The sequence below is a fragment of the Acomys russatus genome, chromosome 15 (genome assembly GCF_903995435.1).
Source record: "Acomys russatus chromosome 15, mAcoRus1.1, whole genome shotgun sequence".
Taxonomy (NCBI): Eukaryota; Metazoa; Chordata; class Mammalia; order Rodentia; family Muridae; genus Acomys; species Acomys russatus.
Genome location: NC_067151.1, coordinates 10556230 through 10583021, shown reverse-complemented (window position 1 = coordinate 10583021; position 26792 = coordinate 10556230). Strand labels below are relative to the sequence as shown.

The 26792-nt window shown below is 39.7% G+C and overlaps 1 protein-coding gene across 1 annotated transcript in view; it reads left to right on the top strand.

The window, feature by feature from the left end:
• Positions 1-26792, top strand: part of LOC127199148 (EGF-like and EMI domain-containing protein 1) — a 572097-nt gene that overhangs the window by 443740 nt on the left and 101565 nt on the right. The window contains exon 7 of the mRNA XM_051157028.1: positions 13970-14062. Coding sequence (XP_051012985.1) covers positions 13970-14062 — 93 coding nt within the window. The remainder of the gene's footprint in view (positions 1-13969; positions 14063-26792) is intronic.

Genomic DNA, 26792 nt, shown 5'->3' with positions numbered 1-26792 from the left:
GTGATGGTATCATACAGAATGAAGTCCACGTAGCTATGAGAGGGGATTCCTCAATCTCTCATAGAGCACATGGCTTCTTTATGCCAGCAGAGGTGAAGCTCTCCAAAGGACATTCTGAAGGTTATTGAAAATGAGAGTAGAAAAATAGATGTCAGCCAAGCAAACAGACACTCAACATTACTGCAGGTATGGCTTAAATTTTTTTATCAGCACACTTAGGAATTATTTGTGCCCCTTTTTATTGTTGTAGTTGCTTTTAATTTTTTCCTAGAGTATATTTTGAATGGATTCTTTCCATTTTCCTAATTCTGCCCAGATCCTTCCTACTTTCTTATCTATCTGTCTTCATGTTTTCTTTCTCTCTTTTTCGCTCTCACATTCACACTCACTGGCTCTCACTCTTGCTCTCACTCAGTAAAACCAATCAAATCAAAAAAAAAAAAAAAAAAAAAAAAAAAAAAAAAAAAAAAAAAAAAAAGAAAGAAAGAAAGGAAAAGAAAAAAAAAAAGAATGTAAACAAGAGTGGAAGAAGTCACAAAATCAAAGGGGTCCATTTTATGTGTACCTTGTGAGCAGGCTGCTATTGTGGGGCTCAGGGTTTGTGGCTGGGTGCCGGTAAGGCCATCTTTCTCCTGCAGTGCTGTGCAAAGTGCCTTTCAGCACCATGAACGCCAGTCTACAGGGGTGAAGCTGAGAGTCACTCAGCAGATCTCCTTCTCCATGTTCAATGACATAAGTGTTGTCTCCTGCTACAGAAACTTAAGTTCTCCAGTTATGGAGACAAACAAACAGACTTGGTAACATTCTTTCTCTGATGTTTGGTGGGGGGTCTATAAGATGCCTTTTCTCAATGATTCAAAGAGTTATACCCTGTTTCTGGGACTGGATGTTTCCCTTGGTATCATAAGATGACTAATTGAGGCATTGCCCTATTATATGGTGACTCCACTTAAATTTCTTTCATATATGTATAGTTTAAGAAGGCTCTATGGTAGCACATTTCCATATGGTTTTTCAAAAGTGTTGTCCCTCCTCATATTCCGTGCTTTACCTCTTCCTCCTATACCCCTCCCTATTTAATCCTTCTATTCTAAGTTCTCCTTTATTCCTTTATAATTCTATGCTTTATTTCCCTTCTTGATCCCTTCCTTAACCAACCTCTATGGTTATTCTAAATGATACACATGTCTCTAAAGCTTAAGTTCATATATAAGACAAACCATACACAACTTATCTATTGGGATCTGGGATTACCTCACTGATAAGTGCTTTCATCCATTTACATATAAATTTCATTGTTCGTAACAGTTGAATAATATTCCATTGTATACGTGTACCACATTTTCCTTATCTATTTATTCATTGATTGACATCTAGGTTGTTTCAAATTTCTGGCTACTATGAATAGAGCAGGACACAAATAAGTAAGCATCTCTGTTGTAAGATGTAGAGTGCACTTTTGCATGAAACAAAGCAAGTATCTTGGTTAGGGTGACAGTTCTGTGGGTAAAGGTCTTTACCAGTCATCCCTATTGAACTGGTTTTGGCCTCTTGAATCTACATAAGAGTAGAAGCAGAGAAACACCTGCACACGTGCTCTGAACTCCACATATGTGTTGTAATGTGTGCGCTTGCAAAGGCACACTCTAATATTAATAACTGTTATAATCTCTCACAAGAGTGAAAAGAGGAATAAGAGACAATGGTTGCAGTTCTTCAAAATCCGTTGGTGAATACAGGTGATAAGGTATATTTAATGAGATGAGTTACTGCAAATGCACATTCATTCATTCATGCATGTATACATTCATGCATGCATGCATGCATTTCTTCATTCTTAGACCACTTATGAATTGGGTATAACATAACGTTGCCTTCTGGAGTTCATCCTATCACACGCTGAAGAATCACAAACAAAAGCCCTTTTAGTATATGGAGACTTCCCAGCAATGAGGCCTGTGGAAAACATCACTCTTCACCACCTGTGCCCAATACTTCTATATAGCAATCTGCCGATTGAATATGACACTTCTTTTTCCTTTTAAACAAAAAATTGTATTTTTATTTATTTATATGTCTGTCTGTCTGTCAGTATATACTGTGTGAGTGCTGGAGGCCAGAAGAGGCTGGCAGATCCTCTGCAACTGGAGTTACAGCCTATCACGTGCCACCCTGTACGGGTGCTGGAAACCAAACTCTGGTCTCTGCAAGAGCCACAAGTGCTCTGAACTGCTGAGCCATCTCTTCAGCCCCAGCACTGTTTATTTTCAATCAATAAGTTTCTTAGTATAGTATATTATGGGGCAAATGGAAGACTAATTTGTTTTACTTTGGTTCTCAGGTAAATGGTCACAAAATCTTAGCAAAAATGACCTGAAACAATTTCTATTGTGTGGTAACAAAAGCGGGTCATTGTTCTTTCAGAGAGCTTTTCTGTGGAAAGCACATTTGGTAATAATGTGAGTTCTTTTAAGCTATTATATTCTGTGACCATCTGGGGAAATAGTTTGGAGGGCAAATCCAGCAGCAAGGATATTAAAAGGAAAAACAACAGACATAGCTGATTATTTTTGACAGTCTCTTACAGTATGATATCCAGGGTCCACATCACAGTGATAATACTGAAAAAAATTTTCTAATGACTTTATCATTGTTCCCATCAGTGTCTTGGAGTTCCAATTCTGAGGGCAAGGCTTTCTCTAGGCATCTGATGTGAAGACAGAACTCGGAGAAATTTTGTGAGAAATTGTTTCTTCACATGAAGTACACTTGATAATAACATTTTAATGTGATATTGACATTTCTGGTTTTTAACTCTGTTGGGCAGAGTCTGGAGAAACAGAAAATTGCTTGCAGTGGCCTCAGCACAAGTGTCTGGCATCATGACAACACAGCTCAGATTTGTCCTAAATCAGACACACCCCAGTAGAAGGGATGTAAGGTCTCCCTCATAGTTTGCAGAAGCAGATTGGATTTCATGAGCACTGATGCTGACATTTTCTTGATATTATTATTAGAATGACTGTTATGGACAATGTTGGAAGTCAATTTTTGTAGGCTTCTAATTAATGTTTGATAGTTTCCATTATTATAGTCTGGGTCTATATATGTAAATATACACACATGCACACATGCATATGCCTGTAATTTGATCTGTGTACTGATTTAAACTTTCAGGCTGATTTGATTGAACTTAGTTAAGCTACATGGAGACTGAGCCACACTGTCATACCAGTGATACTCCTGGCATTCATGGCTGAACAAGATTACCTGTATTCTTGCTCCTTGTGACCCACAGGCCAATTGCATCTGGGTCACTTTCTGTCTAGTTTGTGTATCCAACGTCTCAGCTCGAAGCCCAAGGCCTAGAGAATCAGCGTCTGCATTCAACAATGTCTTTGTATAATTAAAGCATTAACTACTCCAGGTGATTCTGACTCAGGCTGCACATTAAAATCACTTAGGGTACTTATTAACACTGGTTTCTTTCCCAAACTTACTAAGGAGACTGAGTAAATCAGACTGAAGTTGGAACCTTGGCATCAGCATTGTTAGATGGCAGGCAAGTGGTTCTAATGTTCGTGCAGATTTGAGAACTATTGATTTCAAAATGCCAGAACTATCAACAAATCCCCTGTCTTACAGAAGAGGATAATAATGGAAAACGCCAAAGCAATACCTTAGTGTTTGGTGGTACTTCACAAATGATTGAGCTTTTAACTTTTAATGAGTTTGCTTGGCTGTTGTGTGAACACAGGCTGCTTTGTCTCAACCTGCCCAAGACCATGTGGTAAATCAAGACAAGAAATGGATTATTATCCAAGTAATTAAACAGGGTCTGGGCTTTGCTTTTCAACTTTATTTCATCTTCCAGCCATACCGTTCAGCCCAACAGATCTAAATGCATACATTGTGATTGCCCACCACTTCCAATAAGTTGTCAGTTTATTCTCCCCTTCTCACATTACAAACAGATCCCCTCTGAATTCTATTGCTCGCTTCTCCTGTCCCACAGTTATGCCTGATGATCTTGTGTTGTGAACTGTACCAGTTAATGACACAAAATGACCTGTTGTTTAGTATCCACATATAAAGTCAAGAATTATCCATTTATTCCATGATGCCATTTATGGGCGAGTAAAGTAAATAAATGAGTCACAGCACAGAGCACATGAACCTCCTTATCGACATAGTTTATGGGTGAAGAAGCAATGTCCAGGAAGCAAGTGTGACTTGCTGACATGTCCGCAGTAGAATGTTTTCCCAGGACTGTGATTCTAAGAACATAGGCCATGGGTATCTCTCTCTCTCTCTCTCTCTCTCTGTCTCTCTGTCTCTGTCTCTCTCTCTGTGTTCTCTCTCTCTCTGTGTTCTCTTTGTGTGTTCTCTCTCTCTCTCTCTCTCTCTCTCTCTCTCTCTCTCTGTGTGTGTGTTGTCTCTTCTCTTCTCCGCGTTCTCTGTGGGTTCTCTCTCTCTCCTCCTCTCCCTCGTTTCTCTCTCTCTCTGTGTGGTGTGTTGAATGTGTGTTCTCTCTCTCTTTCCTCTGTGTCTCTCTGTTTTCTACTTTCTCGTGTGTTCTCCTCTCTCTCCTCGTGTTCTCTCTCTCTCTCATCCTCTCTCATCTCTCTCTCTCTCTCTGTGTGTGTGTGTGTGTGTGTGTGTGTGTGTGCGCGCGTGCGCAGAAGAGTGAATAGTTACAGGTAGACTAAGAATAGAAATATACCAAGGTAGAGAAAGCCCATTATCCAGAGCAGACCCATTACATCTTGGGACCACAGCCGATGATTTCTTTTTAATCATGATAAACTCTGTGTCTTTAATAAGAAAATATTAAAACTTTGAGCAAATCATATGGAGGTTATCAGAATAAATCTATTTTAAAGTTATTTTTTTCATACACATGTAGTATTTATGTGGCTTTCTCTCTTTTCTGAAAAACTTGAGCCTAGGAGATATGATTAAACAGTTTAGTCTAGGGGATGGTAGAGATGGCTCAGCAGTTAAGATCACTGGCTGCTCAAATGAGACGTATGTTCCCAGTGCACACGTGACATCTAACAACCACCTGTAACTCCAGTTCTAGGGGATGTGGTGCCTTCTTCTGTGTGCACTGTGCAACACACAGACTTTCATGCAGACAGTACACACATACACATAAAGTAAAAATGAGTCTCTAAAACAATTGCCTAACACCCTCCTCTATCAACTGAAGGCCCAGAAGTTTTATGCATTTTCACATATTTTAAGACTTTTCTTAACGATCTATACACATACGAAATGTTACCATATGATTCATGCTAGTTTTAAAGTAATTTATCATATAAAGTATAATATTCGTGGGGATTAGGAATTTTATTTATTTATTAGTCCAAAATGAAAGACTGGGGAATGATGTCTAATTTACAGATTGACAGTTAAGATTAAGAATCATATCTTAACTCTGCAGAATAATGCCCTAAAGACAAAAGCTTAACCTGTGTAAATATTAAATTCCCGACCCAAACAAAAAAAAAAAAAAAAAAAAAAAAAAAAAAAAAAAAAAAAAAAAGTAACAAACAGAGAATTCTGGTTTAATATTATTTTATATGAAAAAGACCTAAGGGGGTACCTGCTCAGCTCAGCGGCAGCTTCCCTGCTGTGACACAGGCTGGGCATAGCGCTCAGGTCCACCAGCAGTGCAAGCTCAGCACAGCCGCAGTTCTCCTGCTGTGACGCAGGCTGGGCGGAACGCTCAGTTCCATGGGAGGCACTAGCTCAGTGCAGCTGCAGTTCTCCTGCTGTGACGCAGGCAGGACAGAGCACTCAGCTCCACCAGAGGCGCTGTCTCGGCTCAGCAAGCAGTTCTCCCCGAGACACTAGCTCAGCTCAGCAGGCAGTTCTGGGGTGCTGACGCAGGCTGAGGTCAGCATGCAGATTCAACCCAGAGGCCCTAGCTGGACTAGCCGTCAGTTTGGGTCCAGAGACACTAGCTGAACTGTGCGCACAGGCTTGGCGGTTCTAAGACTCTGGCTGGACTATCCACGCAGTTTAGGCCCAGAGTCCGGGGCTGATCTCAGCACGCAGTGTGAGTCCAGAGTCCCTGGCTGTGCTTGGTGCACAATTCTGCCCAAGAGACTCGGGTGGAGCTCAGCTTGCAGTTTGGGGCCAGAGTCCCAAACTGGGCTTGGCAGACAGATTGGGCACAGAGACTCTAGCTGAGCTTTTGGCACAGTCCCGACTCTAAGACTCTGGTGGGACACAGTGTGCAGTTTGAATCCAGAATTCTAGGCTGAGTGTGGCGGACAGTTCGGGCCCTGTGTCAATAACTGACCACAGCACGCACTTTGGGCCAAAAGCCCCTAGCTGAGTTTGGTGTGGAGTCCCAGCCCAAAAATTCTGGCTGGGCCCTGTGTGTATTTTGGGCCCAGAATCCCTAGCTGTGCTCGGCAGACGGTTCAGGCCCTGAGAATCTACCTGAGCTCGGCCTGTGGTTCAGGCCCAGTGTCTCTGGGTGGACTTGGCAGGGGAAACAGAAGGCTGTGGATACCTTGGCCTGACCCAACGCGCATTCAGAGACCCAGAATGATTGTAGGACCCACAGCACAGGGGAGCTGAGGATCACTGGCTGTGAGAGTCCAAAATGACAGGGCTAACCTCCTAACATCCACACCAGTGAAGCATCAGAGCTTCCAGCCTAGGGAAATTGTGAGAAAAAAAGTGAATCTATCATCAGACTCCCTCCATCCAACTCTGGAAGCTACCCAACAAAAACAAAGATGGCAAGATGTCTAAAGGACAGCGTAGAAGCATACATAAAAAAACCCAAAACAACATGGCGTCTCCAGTTTCCAGCTATCCCACAGAAAACAACCCAGAGAACTCAAATACAAAGGAAATACAAGAAAATGACTTCAAATCCTTAGTAATGAGGATGGTAATTGAGGAAACAAATAAAATTCATAATCAAATGCAGGAAGATGCAGACAAACAGGTGAGAGACATAAAAGAAGCACATAGAGAGAAATTGGAAAAATTTCAGGAAAATGCGAACAACCAGATGAAAGAAATCAAGAAAATGGTTCAAGCTCTGAAGACCGATAAAGAAACAATGGAAGAAAGTCAGGAATATACAAACAATCAGGTGAAAGGAATTAAAAAAAATCAGTTCAAGATCTGAAAATGAAAATGGATTCAATGATAAACACACAGGCAGAAGAAAAACAAGAATGTGAGACCTCAGAGAAAAAGGCAACACAGAGGTGAGGTTTTCTAACAGAATCCAAGAGATGGAAGAACGAAGCTCAGGTCTAGAAGATACAATCACAGATCTTGAAGCAACCATTAAAGAAAATGCCAAATCTGGAAAACTACTGACATAAAACATCCAAGAAATTAAGGACACCATGAAAAGGAAGAAATCTGAAGATAATAGGCATTGAAGAAAGAGAAGATATCAGACTCCAAGGCCCAGAAAATATTCTCAACAAAATCATAGAAGAAAAATTCCCCAATCTAAAGAAAGAGATGCCTATAAACATACAAGAGGCCTACAGAACACCAAATAGAATTGACCAGAAAAGAAAAACTGCCTGTCACATAATAATCAAAACACAAAACATACAGAACAAAGAAAAAATATTAAAAGCTGCAAGGGAAAAGGGCCAAACAACTTTTAATGGCAAACCTATCAGAATTACACCCAACTTCTCAGCAGAGACCATAAGAGCCAGAAGGGCCTGGGCAGAGATCCTGCAACCTCCAAAAGACCACAGATGCCAAACCAGACTACTTTACCCAGCAAAACTATCAATAAACCGTTGATGGAGAAAACAAAAAATTCCATGAAAAAACAAATTCAAACAGTACCTATCCACAAATCCAGCTTTACAGAAGGTACTAGAAGGAAACCTCCATCCCAAAGGGTAAAGCTACAACCAAAACTACTCACGAAATAGATAACTATACCATGGCAAAAACACAACTACACAAACGGTCGACTGGAAACAACATCAAAATTAAGACCCTTAACAGTCACTGGTCATTAATCATTAATATCTCTCAACATCAATGGTCTCAATTCTCCAATAAAAAGACACAGACTAACCGAATGGGTGCATAAACAAGATCCAACATTCTTCTGCATTCAAGAAACACATCTCACCCATAACGATAGGCATTACCTCAGGGTAAAAGGTTGGAAAAAAATATTCCAAGCAAATGGTCACAAGAAGCAAGCAGGCGTAGCCATTTTAGTATCGAACAAAATAGACTTTCAACCAAAATTAATCAAAAGGGATGAGGAAGGACACTTCATACTCATCAAAGCTAAAGTTAACCAAGATGACATCACAATTCTGAACATCTATGCTCCCAATACAAGGGCACCCACATTTGTAAAAGATCTGCTAAAAAAGCTTAAACCACACATCGATCCCCACACAATAATAGTCGGAGACTTCAACACCCCACTCTCACTGAAGGATAAGTCATTGAAACAGAAACTAAGCCGAGAAATAACATCATTAACCAATGCCATGGGTCAAATGGATCTAACAGATATCTATAGAACCTTTCACCCAAACAAGAAAGAATATACCTTCTTTTCTGCACCCCATGGAACCTTCTCCAAAATTGGTCACATCGTAGTTCGCAAAGCAAGCCTCAACAGGTACAAGAGGATTGAAATAGTACCTTTTATCCTATCAGATATCCATGCTCTTAGGCTGCAATTCAACAACAACAGAAATAACAAATAGCCTACATGTACGTCAAAACTAAACAACTCTCTGCTAAATGACAACTGGGCCAGGGAAGAAATAAATCAAGGAGTTTCTGAAATTCAATGAAAACGAAGGAACAACATAGCCAAATTTGTGGGATACATTGAAAGCAGTGCTAAGAGGAAAATTCATAGCACTAAGTGCCTTTAAAAAGAAATTGGAAACATCGCACATAAGCATCTTAACGACACAACTGGAAGCCCTAGGAAAAAAAAAGAAGTAGAAACCCCCAAAAGGAGTAGATGTCTGGAAATAATCAAACTCAGGGCTAAAATTAACAAATTAGAAACTAAGAAAACAGTCCAAAGAATTAAGAAAACCAAGATCTGGTTCTTTGAGAAAATCAACAAGATAGACAGACCATTAACCAAACAAACTAAAAGGCAGAGAGACAGTATTGAAATCAACAAAATCAGAAATGAAAAGGGAGACATAACAACAGACACTGAAGAAATACAAAGAATCATAAGATCCTACTTCGAAGGCATATATGCCACAAAATTTGAAAATCTAAGGGAAATGGGTGATTTTCTTGATCAATTTCACTTGCCAAAGTTGAGTGAAGAACAGATAAAAAAGCTAAATAGTACCCTTTCCCCTACAGAAATACAAACAATCATTGATAGTCTCCCCACCAAAAAAAAGCCCAGAGTCAGATTTTAGTGCAGAATTCAGTGCAGAATTCTACCAGACCTTCAAGGACGAGCTAATACCGATACTATTCAAGCTACTCCAAAAGATAGAAATAGATGGAACATTACCAATTTCATTCTATGAGGCCATAGTCTCAATGATACCTAAACCTCACAAAGGCTCAACAAAGAAAGAGAATTTCAGACAAATTTCTCTTATGAATATCGATGCAAAAATACTAAATAAAATACTTGGAAAACGAATACAAGAACACATCAAAGATATCATTCATCATGACCAAGTAGGCTTCATTCCAGGCATGCAGGGATGGCTTAATATACGGAAATCCATCAATGTAATCCACCATATAAACAAACTGAAAATAAAAACCACATGATCATCTCTTTAGATGCAAAGAAAGCATTTGATAAAATCCAACACGCATTCATGTTTAAAGTTTTAGAGAGATTGGGGATACAAGGCACTTTCCTCAACATAATAAAGGCTCTATACAGCAAGCCAATAGCCAAAATCAAAGTAAATGGTGAGATACTCAAGGAAATTTCTCTAAAATCAGGAACAAGGCAAGGCTGCCAACTCTCTCCATAGCTCTTCAATATAGTACTCAAAGTTCTAGCCAGAGCAATAAGACAACAAAAAGAGATCAAGGGTATCCAAATTGGAAAGGAGGAAGTCAAACTATCCCTATTTGCAGATGATATGATAGTGTACATAAGTGACCCTCAAAATTCCACCAGAGCACTCCTACAGCTGATAAACACCTTCAGCAAATTAGCTGGATACAAAATTAACTCAAAAAAGTCTGTAGCCTTCCTATACACAAATGACAAGCTTGCAGAAGAAGAAATTAGAAAACCACACCCTTCACATTAGCCACAAGCAATATAAAATATTTAGGAGTTACTCTAACTAAGCAAATGAAGGACTTGTTTGAAAAAAATTTCAAAACTCTGAAGAAAGAGATTGAAGATGACCTGAGAAGATGGAATGATCTTCCTTGCTCATTGATCGGGAGAATTAACATAGTATAAATGGCCATCCTCCCAAAAGCAATCTACAGATTCAATGCAATCCCTATAAAAATACCTACACAATTTTTTAAAGACATTGAAAGTTCAATTCTGAACTTCACATGGAAAAACAAAAAACCCAGAATAGCGAAAACAATCTTGTACAATAAAATGTGCTCTGGAGGAATCTCTATACCTGATCTCAAACTGTACTATAAAGCAATAGTAATTAAAACAGCATGGTACTGGCACAGCGACAGGCTGGTTGATCAGTGGAATCGAATCAAAGACCCAAATATGAATCCACACACATATGGTCACTTGATTTTTGACAAAGATAGCATCTTCAACAAATGGTGCTCGTCTAACTGGATGTCTATGTGTAAAAAAATGCAACTGGACCTATATTTGTCACCTTGCACAAAACTCATATCCAAATGGATTAAAGACCTCAACATAAAACCAGAGACACTTAGTCACTTAGAAGAAAAACTGGGAAAGAGCCTGGACATATTGGCATAGGAGCCAACTTCCTGAACAGAACACCAACAGCCAAGGCCTTAAGGTCAACAATTAATAAATGGTACCTCATGAGGCTGAGAAGCTTCTGTAAGGCAGGAGACACTGTCAACAGAACAAAGCGACAGCCTACAAACTGGGAAAAGATCTTCACCAACCCTACATCTGACAAAGGTCTAATATCCAAAATATATAAAGAACTCAAGAAATTAAACACCACCAAACCAAATAACCCAATTGAGAAATGGGGCTTGGAACTAAACAGAGAATTCTCAACAGAGGAATATCAAATGGCTGAGAACACTTAAAGAATGCTCAACTTCCTTAGTCATCAGGGAAATGCAAATCAAAACAACTCTGAAATTCCATCTTACACCCATCAGAATGGCTAAGATCAAAAATTCAAGCGACACCACATGCTGGCGAGGATGTTGGGGAGAGAAGAACACTCCTTCATTACTGGTGGGAATGCAAACTAGTACAGCCACTTTGGAAATCTATCTGGTGCTATCTCAGAAAACTGGGAACAGGGCTTCCTCAAGACCCAGCTATTCCACTCCTTGGAATATACCCAGAAGATGCTCCAGCACACAACAAGAAAATTTGCTCAATCATGTTCATAGCAGCCTTGTTCATAATAGCCAGAACATGGAAACAGCCTAAGTGTCCATCAGTAGAAGAGTGGATAAAGAAACTGTGGTACATATACACTATGGAATACTACTCAGCCATTAAAAACAAGGAATTCCCGCAATTTGTGGACAAATGGATTGAGCTAGAAATGATCATAATGAGTGAGTTAACCCAGAAGCAGAAAGACTCAAATGGTATATACTCACTTATATCTGCATACTAGCCCAAGGGGCATGTCCCACGAAAGCCTTCACTTACCAGGAAACTGGGACAGAGGGGAGGACATTCTATTGGGATGCTAGATGAGAGAAGCATGGGAGAATAGTCAAGTAGAAGGATCCAGAGGGTCCAAGAAACCTACAAGTAGAATATTATGATAGGCAGATTTGGGCCCAGGGGTCCCGCTCAAACTAAGGCACCAGCCAAGAACAATACAGGCGGTAAACTTCAAACCCCTACCCAGATCTAGCCAATGGTCAGAACATTCTCCACAGTTGAGTGGAGAGTGGGATATGACTTTCTCACGTACTCTGGTGCCTCACATTTGATCATGTCCCCTGGAGGGGGAGACCTGGAGGCACTCAGAGAAAGGACAGCAGGTTACCAAGAAGAGACTTGATACCCTATGAGCATATACAGGGGGAGGTAATCCGCCTCAGGAACAGTCATAGGGGAGGGGAATAAGGGAAAATGGGAGGGAGGGAAGAATGGGAGGATACAAGGGATGGGATAACCATTGAGATGTAACAAGAATAATTAATAAAAAAATTTTAAAAAAGAAAAAGACCTAAGGGTAAGTTATCACAGACTCAGAATGTAATATAATTTCTTACATTTTGATACATCAGTAGTTCTTATCTGAAATAAAATTTACTTCCAAATTTTAGGACTGTGCCCAGAACCACTTATTTTTCAAAAGATACACTAATTTGTGGAAAATATACTGCCACTTTTATTTGAAAACCTTTTTTTTTTCTTTTTTACACCTTTGCTCAAACATTCCTTACCAGGGTTGAGATGTGAACATGGAAATGTGTGGTGTTGTTCATCGTCATTGTCTGCCTTCTGTGTTCCTCAGGAAATGCCTAAATGTCCAGTAGGTGACTCATGTTTTATCAAAGACTGTTCACAAGAAATACCATTTCCAAAAGGGTTGAGTTTAAATGTAATGAGAATATGACTATTCCCTGCAAACCCAAACTAGGACATCACTGTTACTGTGAAGTGTGCAGAAAGATGCTTCCCTCCCTCCCTCCCTTCCTCTCCCTCCCTCTGTCCCTCTGTTCCTTCCTCTCGCCCTCTCTCTCTCCCCCTTCCCTCTCCTCTCCTCCCTCCCTCCATCCATCCATCCTTTCCTTCCCCCTTCCTCTTCCCTCCCTCCTTCCCACTCCATCCTGCCCTCCATCCCAGTTATACAGCCTAGATTAACCTGGAATTTAGGTTTCTCTTGCTTACAAATCCAGACCTCTGGGATTACAGGCATCTACTGTCACACTTAGCCCTGATTTTTACTTCCACATAACCTCCCAACAGGAAAATGTAGCATATTGTTTAGCTCAGGGACAGCCTAAAATGTGTTATCTTGTAATTTTAAACATACAAGTAGTGGATACAGGGGAGAAAACAAAGTGCAGGTGCTGGGAAATGAAGGGATGTTTCAATGAGAAATCAATGTTGTATTTGTGTACCCTGGTATATATTATTACTGATAGTAAAACTTAGGTGATTGTGAATTTTTCTTGACTATTTTCCATTTTATTCTAAAAGTGAATAAGCAACTTCTTATACAAACACAGTGTTTCAGAGAACAGCCATTTGACCAAGAAGCTAACTTAGTGGGTCCAATGTATTGATGTTTTTCTGAGAACATTAAGCCATGGTTTCATTTGAGCCATCTATCTCTGCCCTGATGTCTACTGTAGCACACAAGAAGGAGACTCAAGGTCTTAACTCCATTACTGGCTTTATTCAGCGCTGTCAGGCCAAGAATAGGTGTTTATCTACGAGTGTGTGCTGCTCCAGAGAGAGCGGCTCATTGTAATTCTCTCCTCCAGTTTTCCTTCCCCAAGGAAATACCTTTATCTCAGATCTGTCTAATTAGCCAGTGTTTGAGGAACAGAAAACTGTGACACAATCACAATGTTTGTGGTTGCTGTTCAAAAAAAAAAAAAAGCCTTCAATAACATTTCCATCTCCATTTTCTTGTTTACATGGTAAAGTAAAATGGATCAAACAAGCATAGATTTGTGGTAGCTGAGATGGTGCTTTTGTGCAGTATAACGCATACTGTGTATCAAAGAAATATTTGTGCCACTTCTCTGAAGTTGACATTGGAATGACATTGTAATCCTGGCCATCTGTCTTCCTCCTCCAGACATCGATGAATGTGTGGAGGCTGCCAGCAGCGCTGCATTAACACCCAGGGCACCTTCCACTGTGAGTGTGATACAGGATACAGACGCCATGCTGACGGACGCACCTGCATAAGTGAGTAAATATTAGAGCCAGCTTGAAGCCATTTTCAATGAAAATCGACCTGCCCACACAAGGGGCAGAGGAGAAAGATTTTTCCATTGTTAAAAAATATCTGTAGAAGCTGATGGCATCACCTTCTAGACTATAAAAGGCATTTTGCTACTAAAAGATACACAAAGATGGAGAAAGAAATGCAGAAGTGAATGTTTACAAGCACAACTTGATTGTCCAAATATCTGACTATTTCCATGGTGTATAATTTGGGGCATATTTGGTGAGCTATGGATTTGTTATTTATTACTTGCACAGCATGTATGACACCAAACTAAAATGATTGGGAGTGTTTAAGCCATGTTAATTACTGGCTGAGGGGATTTCATGTAGAACTACAGGCAGAAATAATTTCAAGGCTAAAACTAAAGTCATCAACAAAATTATAATAGATTATATACTGAAGAGCTTGAGGTTAAATATAGGTTGCAGAACATTTATTCTACAACAAACTGTGCTTCAATGTAATTTAGGGGCAACAAAATGATCATTGGTCCCTTTGCTTGCATGATTTTGATTTCATAGATTTCCTGAAATAAGCAAATACTACTTCTGTAAATGAAAAGAAAGAATTGGAGTTTTAAAAACATTCTTCCTCATGTGAATATCAATGTTCCTTGTTTTTACTGAAATAATTTGAGTAAAAGCGTTTTCAGTTTTCACCAAGCCATGATCCTCGCCTGACAAAATGGTACTTTGTTATTTTACCTCAGGTCCCTGTTTAAAGCAATTACTAACATTGTTAGTAACATAGCACCTGGTATAGGACAGTTTAATTCCCTTCTTTGTTTATATAGGTTTTATTAACCATTTGATCTGTACTTAATTGTTATCAGTAGCATATAAATTATTTTCTTTTTCTTCTTTTTTTAATTAATTTTTTCAGATTACATCTCAATTGTTATCCCATCCCATGTATCCTCCCATTCCTCCCTCCTTCCCAGTTTCACCCTGTTCTCCTCCCCTTTGTCTGTGACTGAGGTGGACTTCCTCCCCCATTATATGGTCACAGCCTCTCAAGTCTCATCTTGGTAGCCTGCTTAACTTTTCTCTGAGTGCCACCAGGCCACCCCGCCAAGGGGAAGTGGTCAAATATGGGGCACCAGAGTTCATGTCAGAATCAGTCCCCACTCTCCACTCAACAGTGGAGAATGTCCTGTTCATTGGCTAGATCTGAGCAGGGGTTTGATGTTTACTGCATGCATTGTCCTTGGTTGGTGCAGTAGTTTGAGCAGAACCCATGGGCCCAGATCTGCCTGTCATGATGTTTTCCTTGTAGGTTTCTAGGACCCTCTGGATCCTTTTATTTCCCCATTCTCCCATACTTCTCTCACCTAGAGTCCCAATAAGATGTCCTCACATCTATCCCAATCTCCTGGTAAGTGAAGACTTTCATGGGACATGTCTCTTCGGCTAGTGCCCAATTATAAGTGAGTATATACCATGTAAGTCTTTCTGCTTCTGGGTTAACTCACTCATTATGATCATTTTTAGTTCAATCCATTTGTTCACAAATTTTGCGATTTCCTTGTTTCTTATAGCTGAGTAGTATTTCATAGTGTAAATGTACCACAGTTTCTTTATCCGTTCTTCAATTGAAGGACAATTAGGCTGTTTCCAGGTTCTGGCTATTATGAATAAGGCCGCTATGAACATGTTTGAGCATATGTCCTTGGTGTGTGGTGAAGCATCCTCTGGGTATATTCCAAGGAGTGGGATATCTGGGTCTTGAGGAAGCCCTATTCCCAGTTTTTGGAGATAGCACATACAAAGTATTTTTTAACATGAAGCTTGGAATATAAATCACCACCGTCAGTTAGTGTGGGAGCATGTATGCCCTTTGCTGTCCCCAGGTTGTCTGAGAGGAGACCCAGGCAAATAGGCAAAGACGCTCTGGTCATTATACTGATGTTGATATGAGAAAGCAGGCTGTGAAAGGGTGAGAGAACGAAAGGATGGAGACAAGGGAGGAGGGGAGGTCTTTTCCAAAGACCTGTGAAGATAAAGTAGAAGTCAGGCCCAAGATTCGGGAACTCAGATCAGCAGGACAGGAGTCACAGAAAACACACAAGGTGGGACTGTGGCCCCAGCGCACTAGTTTAATGGAAGCATCCTCTTATTTTTGCAGGGTCAATGGCATTTCCATTCCTAGGTCCTGTGGTACTAACATCCCCTTAAAACGATGCCCAGAGTTCCAAGTCACAGCTGTTCAGGGGCAGCATGAAATTGATATATGCAAATGAGATATTTGTTGGGAAAGGACAAGCTAAGCTGGTGAATTTTTCTTTATCTAATGTAAAATTATTTTTTGAAGTAGTGCTTTATATGAATCAGTAAAATACCAGGTCTTTGTGAAAAGACAAAATAAGAGCAACCATGGCTGACGTTTGGCTCGGGGTACAGTTGCCTAAACTCTTAACAGTCACTAGTTGCTCCAACCAACCACTCTTCTCTCCTTTGCCATCATGGTTACTGTGTCAATGACATTTGGTCAAAATTGAACTTTTATTCAACTGGGACATTGTGATTTTCTGTATCCATTTCTAGTCCCTAAACGCCCAATCTCACTGCACACACACTAGGCCACTATGAGAGTAACTTAACTTCTGCTCTGTATGCTGAGCTTTCCACTCAGAACTCCAACACTGTGTACAAATGAAATTTGTTTTATTCAACTAAAGTGAATGAAACTCACATGAAATGTAAATTCTGTGACCACACAGGTAACGGCTCCAACCCCATGGCTAACCAGCACAGCAGGTGTGACAGAGGGTTTGATGTCTTTGTTGAGTACATATAAGGAAATTTGGTCACAGAAAGACTGTGAGCTATTTCACTGCATGGTAACATCAACCTTGAGAAAGATTCACGAAGACTCACTTTGAAAGTGCTTTGTGCTTAAAGATTGAGATGAAACAATCTTTGCTGTGGGACAATCATTTGCTTATTTGTACAGAAAGAACCCTGAAAAAAAGTGGTCCACAGTGGCCTCTGGAATTAGACTGTAGGAAGGTAATTTTCTTTAATACAGAGTTATTGAGTTGGCTCATTTTTATTTTTGGAACAAGTTCTTGTAACATAGACAAAGCTGGCCTTGAACACACAATCCCTTTTCCTGACCTTCTTAAGGGTTTGGGTTACTTACTGATGGGACCCACAATCCCAAGCTTCTTTGGAGATTTTTCTCTGGCACAAGACAGAATGGTGTCTGAGGTTATATAGTAGACATTTGTCATGAAACTCAAAGAGTCACAGAATTAACACATTGGGACTTGACAACTTCAGTGTATTTGAACTTCCTTCCTTTACTTTGCTGTGTCCATTCTGTCAGTCACACACTTGAGTTAGAACTTCTGTACTGTTGAAAGGATGCTGACCTGTCACAGAGCTGCAGACACTTCTTTTCCAGAAAAGCGCCTCATCTGCAAGAGCCATGGCTTATCATCATATGTTCGTAGCCTCTGCAGGTGAGCCTCTGTCAGAATCAAAAGGTCACAGAGAGAGGTATAAAGGGAGACTAGGACAGCTGGCAAAGGTAGCAGGAAATGGCATGTGTCATCCACTTGACTTGAATGAAGGCTTGTTTAGATTACTGATAAAATTATATATATATATATATATACATACATGCATACATACATACATACATACATACATACATACATACATACAGTGAGCAGTTTGAGGTCGAGAATTGAGCAAGGCCTGGGGGTGGGGCTGTGGGGACTGAAGCTCCAATAAAGGATTCTGCATGGACTGGAGCCCAGTCCCCTCACAGATGTAACCAATGGGCAGCTCGGTACTCATATGGTTTGCCTAGTAAAGGGAGTGAGGGCTGACTCTGATATAGACTCTGTTGCCTGCTTTTTGATCACTTTTCCCTGGCAGGGCTACTACATCAGGCCACAGGGAAAGAAGATACACTCAGTCCTAATGCGATGTGATATGCTGGGGGGTGGGCTCCTCTTCTCTGAGGAGTATGGGAGGGGGCATAGGGGAAACAGGAAGCGAGTGTGGGACCAGGAGGAGAAAAAGGAGGTGGTTATGACCAAAATGTATATTAGATAATTAATTTTTAAAAAAACTATTGAGCAAAGTTTTAATTTCACTCAAATTATTCTATGCATTTCTGACACCCCAAAATATCCTAGATACATTTCTATAGTTGATGCTGTTTCTTTAAAAGAATACATAAAGAACAAACTTTTGACATTGTTACATTATGATGCTGTCCTGCATACTTATCTGTCTTCTGTATGAGGCACAGTTGATCAGTGACGGTTTCTTCCTTGATCAGTAAGTAATAAGATTCCAAGACAAGAAGGTAGCTCAGTCACTAAAACGTGTGACTCACAAAGATGAGGACCAGAGTTAAATGCCACGAGTACATTTAAAAATCTGTAGCATAGTGGTGTGTGCTTACAGTTCACATCTGGCCCCTGAGGAGACAGAATAATCCTTGAGGCTCAACCAGAGCTGGTCTAGTTGAGAGACCTGCCTCAAAGGAGATGGATAATGCCAGAGGATAACCTTTGGCCTTCACTAGCACATTACACACTTACATATAAACTTACACACACACATTGCCCCTTGGCAGCGCACTATTCACTCTCATTGTCATGCTGTTTTGGTGAGCAGGATTCTGACATTACAAATCTCTCTCTCTCTATCTCTCTCTCTCTCTCTCTCTCTCTCTCTCTCTATCTCTCTCTCTCCCTTCCTTTTTTCTTGTCTCTTTCATTTTATTCTCCTTTAGACTACATCTATTTTCTTACTTTCATTAAAATTAAATAACTGTGAGCTACTTAGAGCATCACCTTGCCCACTCTTCAGGATTATTTAAATACTTAACACCTACTAATAAATGAAATAAGAGCTTCATCCTTGAAGAATTTACTTTCTAGGCAACTTGTTCAGGAGTTCTAACCACTGGAACTTTGACAAAAGTCTCTGTTGTAAAATACAACATCTCTGTGTGCTATTTCATTGGCTATTGTCTTATTATTGACAGATATAACGGACCTAAGAATGGTAATATAGAATGAGGGCATCTGTTTCAAATGGTTATCTTTGAATGACTTGGGACCAGATGCTAATGAAAACCACCTAAACATTTAGTATTTTGGTTGTATGATTCACATTTTTAGTAACTTATAAAGCTTTGGTTGTAAGTTGGCATACCACTTTTAAAAAATCTATTTTGAATTTCCATTTTTAATATGAGTCTTGGAAAGATGTTCAGCCCAGACGTCTATTTATAAGCATGTCCTTACTCTGATGCATTTGCTGAAATCAGTCTTCTCAGAAAGATGCAGTGATCCGTAGCTGTCCATCTCTCCTTTGTCCCTTCAGCATGTAAGTCATTAGAGTTTCCACTTGGACAGAAACGAATTCAGTCAGTGATGTCCACAATGTGACACCTCAGAAAAGATAGTTTCTAATTCTTTCAATCTTCAGAACAGTCATTCATCCGTACTGCCTATGTGGAATAGTCAGGAAGCATCTTTCTCTGTTAGCTCATCTTTATTCCCACTAAGTGAAGGAAAGAGTCACCGTCCTCTACTGTAAAGTTCTGTATGGATAGATCACACTGTTACACTTCAATTAGAAATATTTAAGTGTCACTACTATCTTATAATTAATTACAAACATGCAGATATTAGGGGACAAGGACCACATAGATGCACAACTATGAAGCTAGAAAGTGGTACCTCAGTGAATCTCTGACCTTGAGTATCCATATGTGAATATTTTATGAGATCTGCATTTTAAGTTAAGGATGAATTTAAAGAATTAAAAATAAGAAAGCCATTAGACATGCTGGCCTCCTCACAAAGAACTCTCTTGTGTTTCGGTGTTCTGATCTATGGTGTCTGGGTTTTATTTCCTGTGAGGACTGAAAGCTTCTAAGCAATGTAGAAAGATTGCCTTCATATTGGAGCTTAAAGACTTCATTGTAACTACCTTTCAATTAGCTGCATTATTTATGAAGAGAAATTAGAAACAGAATTCATTTCAGGTGACAGCTGAAGTGTTGAGCGGGTCTATGTCAGGTTAAAAAAGTTGTTTAGTTTGTCAGATTGATGGCATTTCTCCATCATTATCAAATTCATCACCCTCGCCATATTAAGCACTTCTATGCGGAGGGTACTAAATTTAGTCCTAGTAGTTGAATTTAAGGAACATTTCCCCTCTGCCTCCCCATCCCATTCCATGGCCCTTGAAAAAAAAATGAAGAATTCCTCAAGCTTCCATCTAGTGTTGAGCATTAAGATCAATTCAGTAGCTTTTGTCTGCTCAAGTACAGGAAAACACTGAGTACTTCCTGATTTCCCTACATTTTTCTCAGACTTCAGACCCAGGAAGGCTGACCAATTTGAAAGATTGAGGTCTCAGTTCTGGGCACAGCATAGAAGAGCTGTGTGATCTTAATGCATTTCTTTTATCCCGCTGATGTTCAGAATCCCTGACATCTCCATCTTTCCCATTTTATTCCTATTTAATAATATCAGAAAATAATTCACAAAAATCACTATTATACATTACACATGAGCATGTCTCTCATAAAAGAATATTTAATCCACACACACAAATTGACGCCTAGAGAGTGTGGCTGAAATTCAGAGTGGTCTCTGTGGCTAAAAGGGAGCAAACAAAACAGATTCTTTGAGGACCATGAATGATGGGAAATTTATTTAAATAGCAATGTCATCATGATTTTTAGTTTCTGTGCCTAAAGTCAGAAAAGACACCCAGATCATACACAAACACACACACACACACACACACACACACACACACACACACACAGAGGCACACACACATAAGAATATATGCATACACTTACACAGACATAAGTGCCAAATAGTGAATGTAGGCACAATGGTCTCTATACATGGCAAATGCCTCTTCTTTATAGATCCTCACTTATATTTTTATGGCATTTTTGTATTCTATTTATTAAATATTTGATATATATAATATTAATTTTGATTCTATAGAAAGATAAGGGAGGGTAGTTATATAAGGTCTTCAATAACCTCAGAGACATGCAGAATATGGCATTTAAAAATGTTTTTTATTATTTTAAAGATTCACTGGTAATAAGACAGGTTAACTCCTACAACACCCAGCCTACCTCAAAGAGAATGATGAGCATCAAGGAAAACCTTATGGAGATGGCTTCAAATATGGCAAACAAGCACTGGGCAAAATGTTCTCATTTCTACCACAGACAAAATTCTGCCTTTAAAAGGGCAAGCTTGGATGCAGGCAGAGTAGACAGCCAAACTCTGCCAAGACAGGGTAAGCAAGTCCTCAATAGTTCTTGCCTCACATATATGTCTGTCAGATATATTGGGCCAGAAGGCTGAAGAAGATGCTCCAACATTATAGAGCGTTTTGGGTGACTATTCAGGTAGAAAACTGTCTCTGTCATCTTCTCATTTGGAAAGCTACTGACTTGCACTCCCAGCATACTCACGTAATCAAGTTTATTCTTGCTCAAGTCTCTGATGGGGTTAAAGACCAGGTAGCTCAGTTTTACAACGTAGCTTAGTTGTTTAGGAGTTAAGATGCTTTTAGGTCTAGATGTTTTAAGTTGATAATGACATGATGTGATAGAGATTGAATTACATTCAGAATTTTAGATGCAACAAGATAGCAAAGATGGTTTCTTCAAGGCTATCAAATACAAATAGCCAAAACACTAAGAATGTAACATTTATATAATTCCTGATCATGTCATGGTTCTTCTTGCTATAGGTAATTTATTGCATATATGTGTGATAATATAAATGTTTATGTAAAAAATAAAAATGTTTAATAAAAAAGAAATAAAATAAATAAATAATAAAATAAAACCTAACATAAAAAGCAACTAATTTTTCCTATGTTACCTAACTGAGTTTATAGTTCACTGTACAACAAACACCATATAAGACACACTTTAAAATGAAGACGTTAAACTCATAACTGGCACACAACAGATGCTCAGTAAACCATGACTCAGACCAGTGATCTTTAGCAGTTAGGTGCCCTCTTCATCGTCTCCCAATGGAGTATTTATTCGATGTAGAAATTCTGATCATGGGAGAGTTCTAATTGTGTGTAACTGAAAATGTAACATGCTAGCCTGACGTTCCTCATTTATGAATACGTGTCGTGACAATTGAGGTTTGAGGCAGGAGGGATATATTGGGAAAGAGCATATACTGGGAAAGTATATGTTTCCTCATTTCAAGCTAAAAATGTTAACTTTATTGCAAGGTTATCATATATAGAGACTATGTGGTTTGATCTAGTTACTTATTTTTAAGTAGTTCAGTTTAACATCATGGAGCATATACAAAGAAGTGATGGTGCAGTAAACTCCTGAGTATGTGCCTGACACAGCAAAAGGTGCTCAGAATGTCTTAGCTGGTACTCTTGGTTGGCCATAGCCATAGGAATAAATATAAGAACAGGTGGCCATTCCCTGTAAAGATAAATTTGCTTCAGTGAGCCATAGCTTCTTGAACATACATTTTGTAGATCTGAGTAGTGGTGTTCTGAATGCGTATGTTCCTAGAATTTCTGCATGGAGATTCAGGAGCTGTGACTTTTGGGGAGGAGATTAGGCAACCTGGGTAGAGCATTCCTAAATGGAAACAGTGTCACCCTGAAGGAGTCTTAGTACAGCCTCCCATGAGGTCCCAAAGAGTGGGCCCTTAGCAGGTACTGACTGTATTTCTGCCTTGACCTTTGACTTAACACTCCCCAGCATCTCAGAGTGACAGGAGAGGAGTGCTTGAAAACACTAGATTGTAGCAGAAGATGAAAACTCCATTTAACATCAGAGGAAAAGAAGCTCAGAGTCTCAGAGTTGGAACATCTAACACACTACCTGAGCATGATGGTGTTTGCAGTAGGTGTGAGACATTCAGTGGGGCGTTTGTTTGTCTTATTTGGTGTTTTTGTTTTGTTTTGTTTGCAGAACAAATCATATTCTTAGCTGAGGGTCCTTTAAAGTTAATCCCACGTAGAAATATTCATATTTCTACAAGTGGGTTTATCCCATATTGTTGTCCTCTTCTTTTTTATTTTCCTTGTATTGAAAATAGATTTTTTTTTGCTTAAATAATATATCCTGATTACAGCTTTGCCTCCCTCTACTCCCCCCAATTACCCTTTGTCTCTACTCCCATTTTAGATCCACTCCTATTATGTCTCTCATTTGAAAACAAATGTGGTTATAAGGGATAATAATAAATGAATACATAATATAATCAGATAAAACAAAATTGGACAAAACAAACCCAACAGAAGGAAAAGAGCCTAAGAGAAAGCACAGGAATCAGAGACCTACTTGTTCACATGTTTAGGAATCGCCTTAAAACACTAAAATGGAATCCATAGTATATATGCAGAAGACCAAGTGCAGACCTGTGAAGACTATGTGTGCTGCCTCAGTCTCTGTGATTTCATATGAGCTTCCATCATATTCATGTAGAGGACCTCATTTTCTTTGTGTCCTCATCCCATCTGGCTCTTACACGGCATGGGGGTGGGATCACTAAGCCATTTAGGGCTAAGTACTCCAACACCTCTGCATAATATCTGGGTGTGTGGGTCTCTCTATTGTTACCATCTGGTGTAAGGGGCAGCTTCTCTGATGATGGGTGAGTAAGGCACTGATTTCTGAGTATAGCAGAATGTCATTCAGAATCATTATATCATTGAGATTTTTTTAAACAGTGGGGGTTCCGGTAGGACAACTTTGGCTAACAACTCAAATAGGCATATAAAAAATGAGATAAAAAATATATATACAGACCACAGTAGAACAAAGCTGTAAAAGTATCTTTTATTCACCTGATGCAATTGTCATCTCCCAGGCTTTCTGCCTCTTGTCTGCTAACCTAGGCTTAGTCCTCGAAACTTCCAGCCTCTGTACAGCCTAATCTAAGCCTAGAATGTTTTCAACCTCTGAGACTTACTGCTGAGTAAGCTCGCCTTTTCCAGGTCTTTCTGAACTCTGGCTGGCTGGTTCAACTCAGGTGTCTGTCTCAAAACTCCTTTCCAATCTGATTCATTCGAGTTGGCTTCTCTTGAATTCTGACTGAATTTCTCTGCTTAAGCCTCAAACTAACTCTAGCATCTGTTCTAATTCTCTGGCTTCCTTATTCTCTGGCTCATTCTGTCTTCACCTGTGTCTAGTTTGTCCTCTCTTTAACCTGCCTCTGTAAAACCTCCCTGGTAAAAACTGCCTCCAAATTCCATGAACTGAACTGCCACAAACTCAACTCCACTGCACTGCCTCTTGACTCACTGACTCAGCCAAACTGACTGAACAGAACTGACTAGAACTCAAGAGATCTGCACGCCTCTGTCTCCTAGGTTCTGGGATTAAAGGCATGTACCACCACACTTAGAATCTTTTCTTTACCTGAAATTTGCTCTGTACCAGGCTCATCTTGAACTCAGAGATCTTCTTGCCTCTGTCTGCTGGGATTAAAGGCATGTCTGTATTCCAATAGGATCACACAGACCTAGAAAGATCTTTGGATGTGATCTCTTGCCAGAGCCATGGTTTGAATTAAAACTCCTCTGCACAAAACAAATAAAAAAAGCCAAATAAAAAGCATGATAAATAGATACATATACTGAGACAAACACATTTGTACACACAAAAAAACCATAAAAATTGGAAACCTGCACTCAGGAGGCAGAGGCAGACAGATATGTGGGTGTTCAAGACCAGGTTGGTCTACAAAGTAAGTCCAGGACAGTCAAGGGCACACAGAGAAACCCTGTCTTGAAAACAAAAAACAAAACAAAGGAAATCAGAAACCATAATATATAAGCAAAATATCTGTATATATCCCCAGACAAAGCATTGTGAGATAGAACAAACAAACATCCTTAAAAAATACCACTGTGTTCATTTTATGTTGGCCATTTATTGCTAGGCATGGGCTGTGCTATCAAGTATAGTTTGTACACAATGAGATACATTGAAGAAAATTAACTCTTCCTTTGTGAGTGGCTCTCAGTTGGAGATAGCCTCTAGGTTAAGGATGGAGACTTGTGCATACTCCCTATCTCAGCACTGGGATCCCACCTGGCTTAGACTCACAGAGATTGTGGAAGTTGTACAAGTGACTCTTAACTGATGTCATCTGCATACCTGCCCTTAGTAATCTGTTATCTTAACTAAGGTCACAGTCATAGTGGTTTATTTTTATTTTTATTTTAGTGTATGTTTTATATGTGTGTATGTTTTTGTGTGTTCTTTCCTGTGTAGACATGTTTGGAATGCACAGGACCATATAAGGTTTCCTGGTCAACTGTTCTCCATGTTATTTTATGACTGGATTTCTCAAGGGACCTGGGTCTCAGGGTCTGCAGAGTGAGTCCTTAGGATCCTCCATGCCTTCCCATCAGCACCAGAGTTAGAAGTGCAAATGTTATACCCTCCACATTTTATGTAGTGCTGGGAATCAAAGTCAGAACCCCGTGCTTACATACCAAGATATTTACTCATTAGGATATATTTCCAACTCTCATAATAACATGTTAGAAATGTAAATTTTAAAATTGTTAAAAACAGTATGTTTTCTGGAAGCACTCAGAAGGGCCCTCTAAACCCTATGATGTTAATGTGCTTTAGCTTTGACTTGGTGATATGGCCATCTCACCTGACATCTCTGTTTCATCTCCATCATTATACACAGGCAATTTTCAGGTTCCTTGGTGTCTAGCAGTTTCTACTTCCACACAACCCATCCCACATTGCTTACTCCTCAATGCCTTTCTCTTCTCATCCTTTCTCCACTTCATTTTACCTAATTTGCTTTTAACATTCAGCTCACAATCACTTTCTCTGAGAAGGCTTCCCAGACCTTATTGCCTTTTCTTTAAAAAAAAAAAAAGGGGGGGGGGGCAACTGGCTCAGGATTTATAAGCATTTGTTTGAACAAAACATCTATTCCAGTAGTTAAATTGCATAACTCAGTTCTAAATAAAAGAAACAGGACACATGGGGCTACATTTGGGTTACATTCTAATGAGGGTACCAGCCATAGAGATACAGATACGGAGGATGCAGCTTACTATGCAAGTGGAGGGAGGGAGGATGGACCTGGTGATACAATTTTCCTGTACATTAGTTAAGGGTGGGACTACTAGCTTGGTGATGTATGTCTGGTGTTTCCTGGTCTCTGTCTCTGTCTCTGTCTGTCTCTCTGTCTGTCTCTGTCTCTCTGTCTCTCTCTCTGTCTCTCTCTCTCTCTCTCTCTCTCTCTCTCACGCACACACACAGAGACACACATACAGACACACACACACACACACACACACACACACAAAACAAGCCAGGAATGTTGGTGTATCATAAGGAAATAATCTGGCCTTAATTCTGTAAAGATGAACTAAGGTTCAGTCATAGTTTAAGATATGTAGGATCTGCAAAATACCATTTTGCATGACCACATATATCCCAGGAGCTGGAGAGATGGCTCTGTGTTTACTGCTCTTGAAGAAGACCAGGGTTCAGTTCCCAGCACCCATGTTGAGTGGCTTACAACCTTCTGTAACTCCATCTGCAGGGATCTGATGCTCTCTTTTGACCTCCCCAGGCACTGACACACACATGCAGATGCACATGCAGAGACATATAATAGATGAAAATTAAAATGAAATCTTTAAAAAT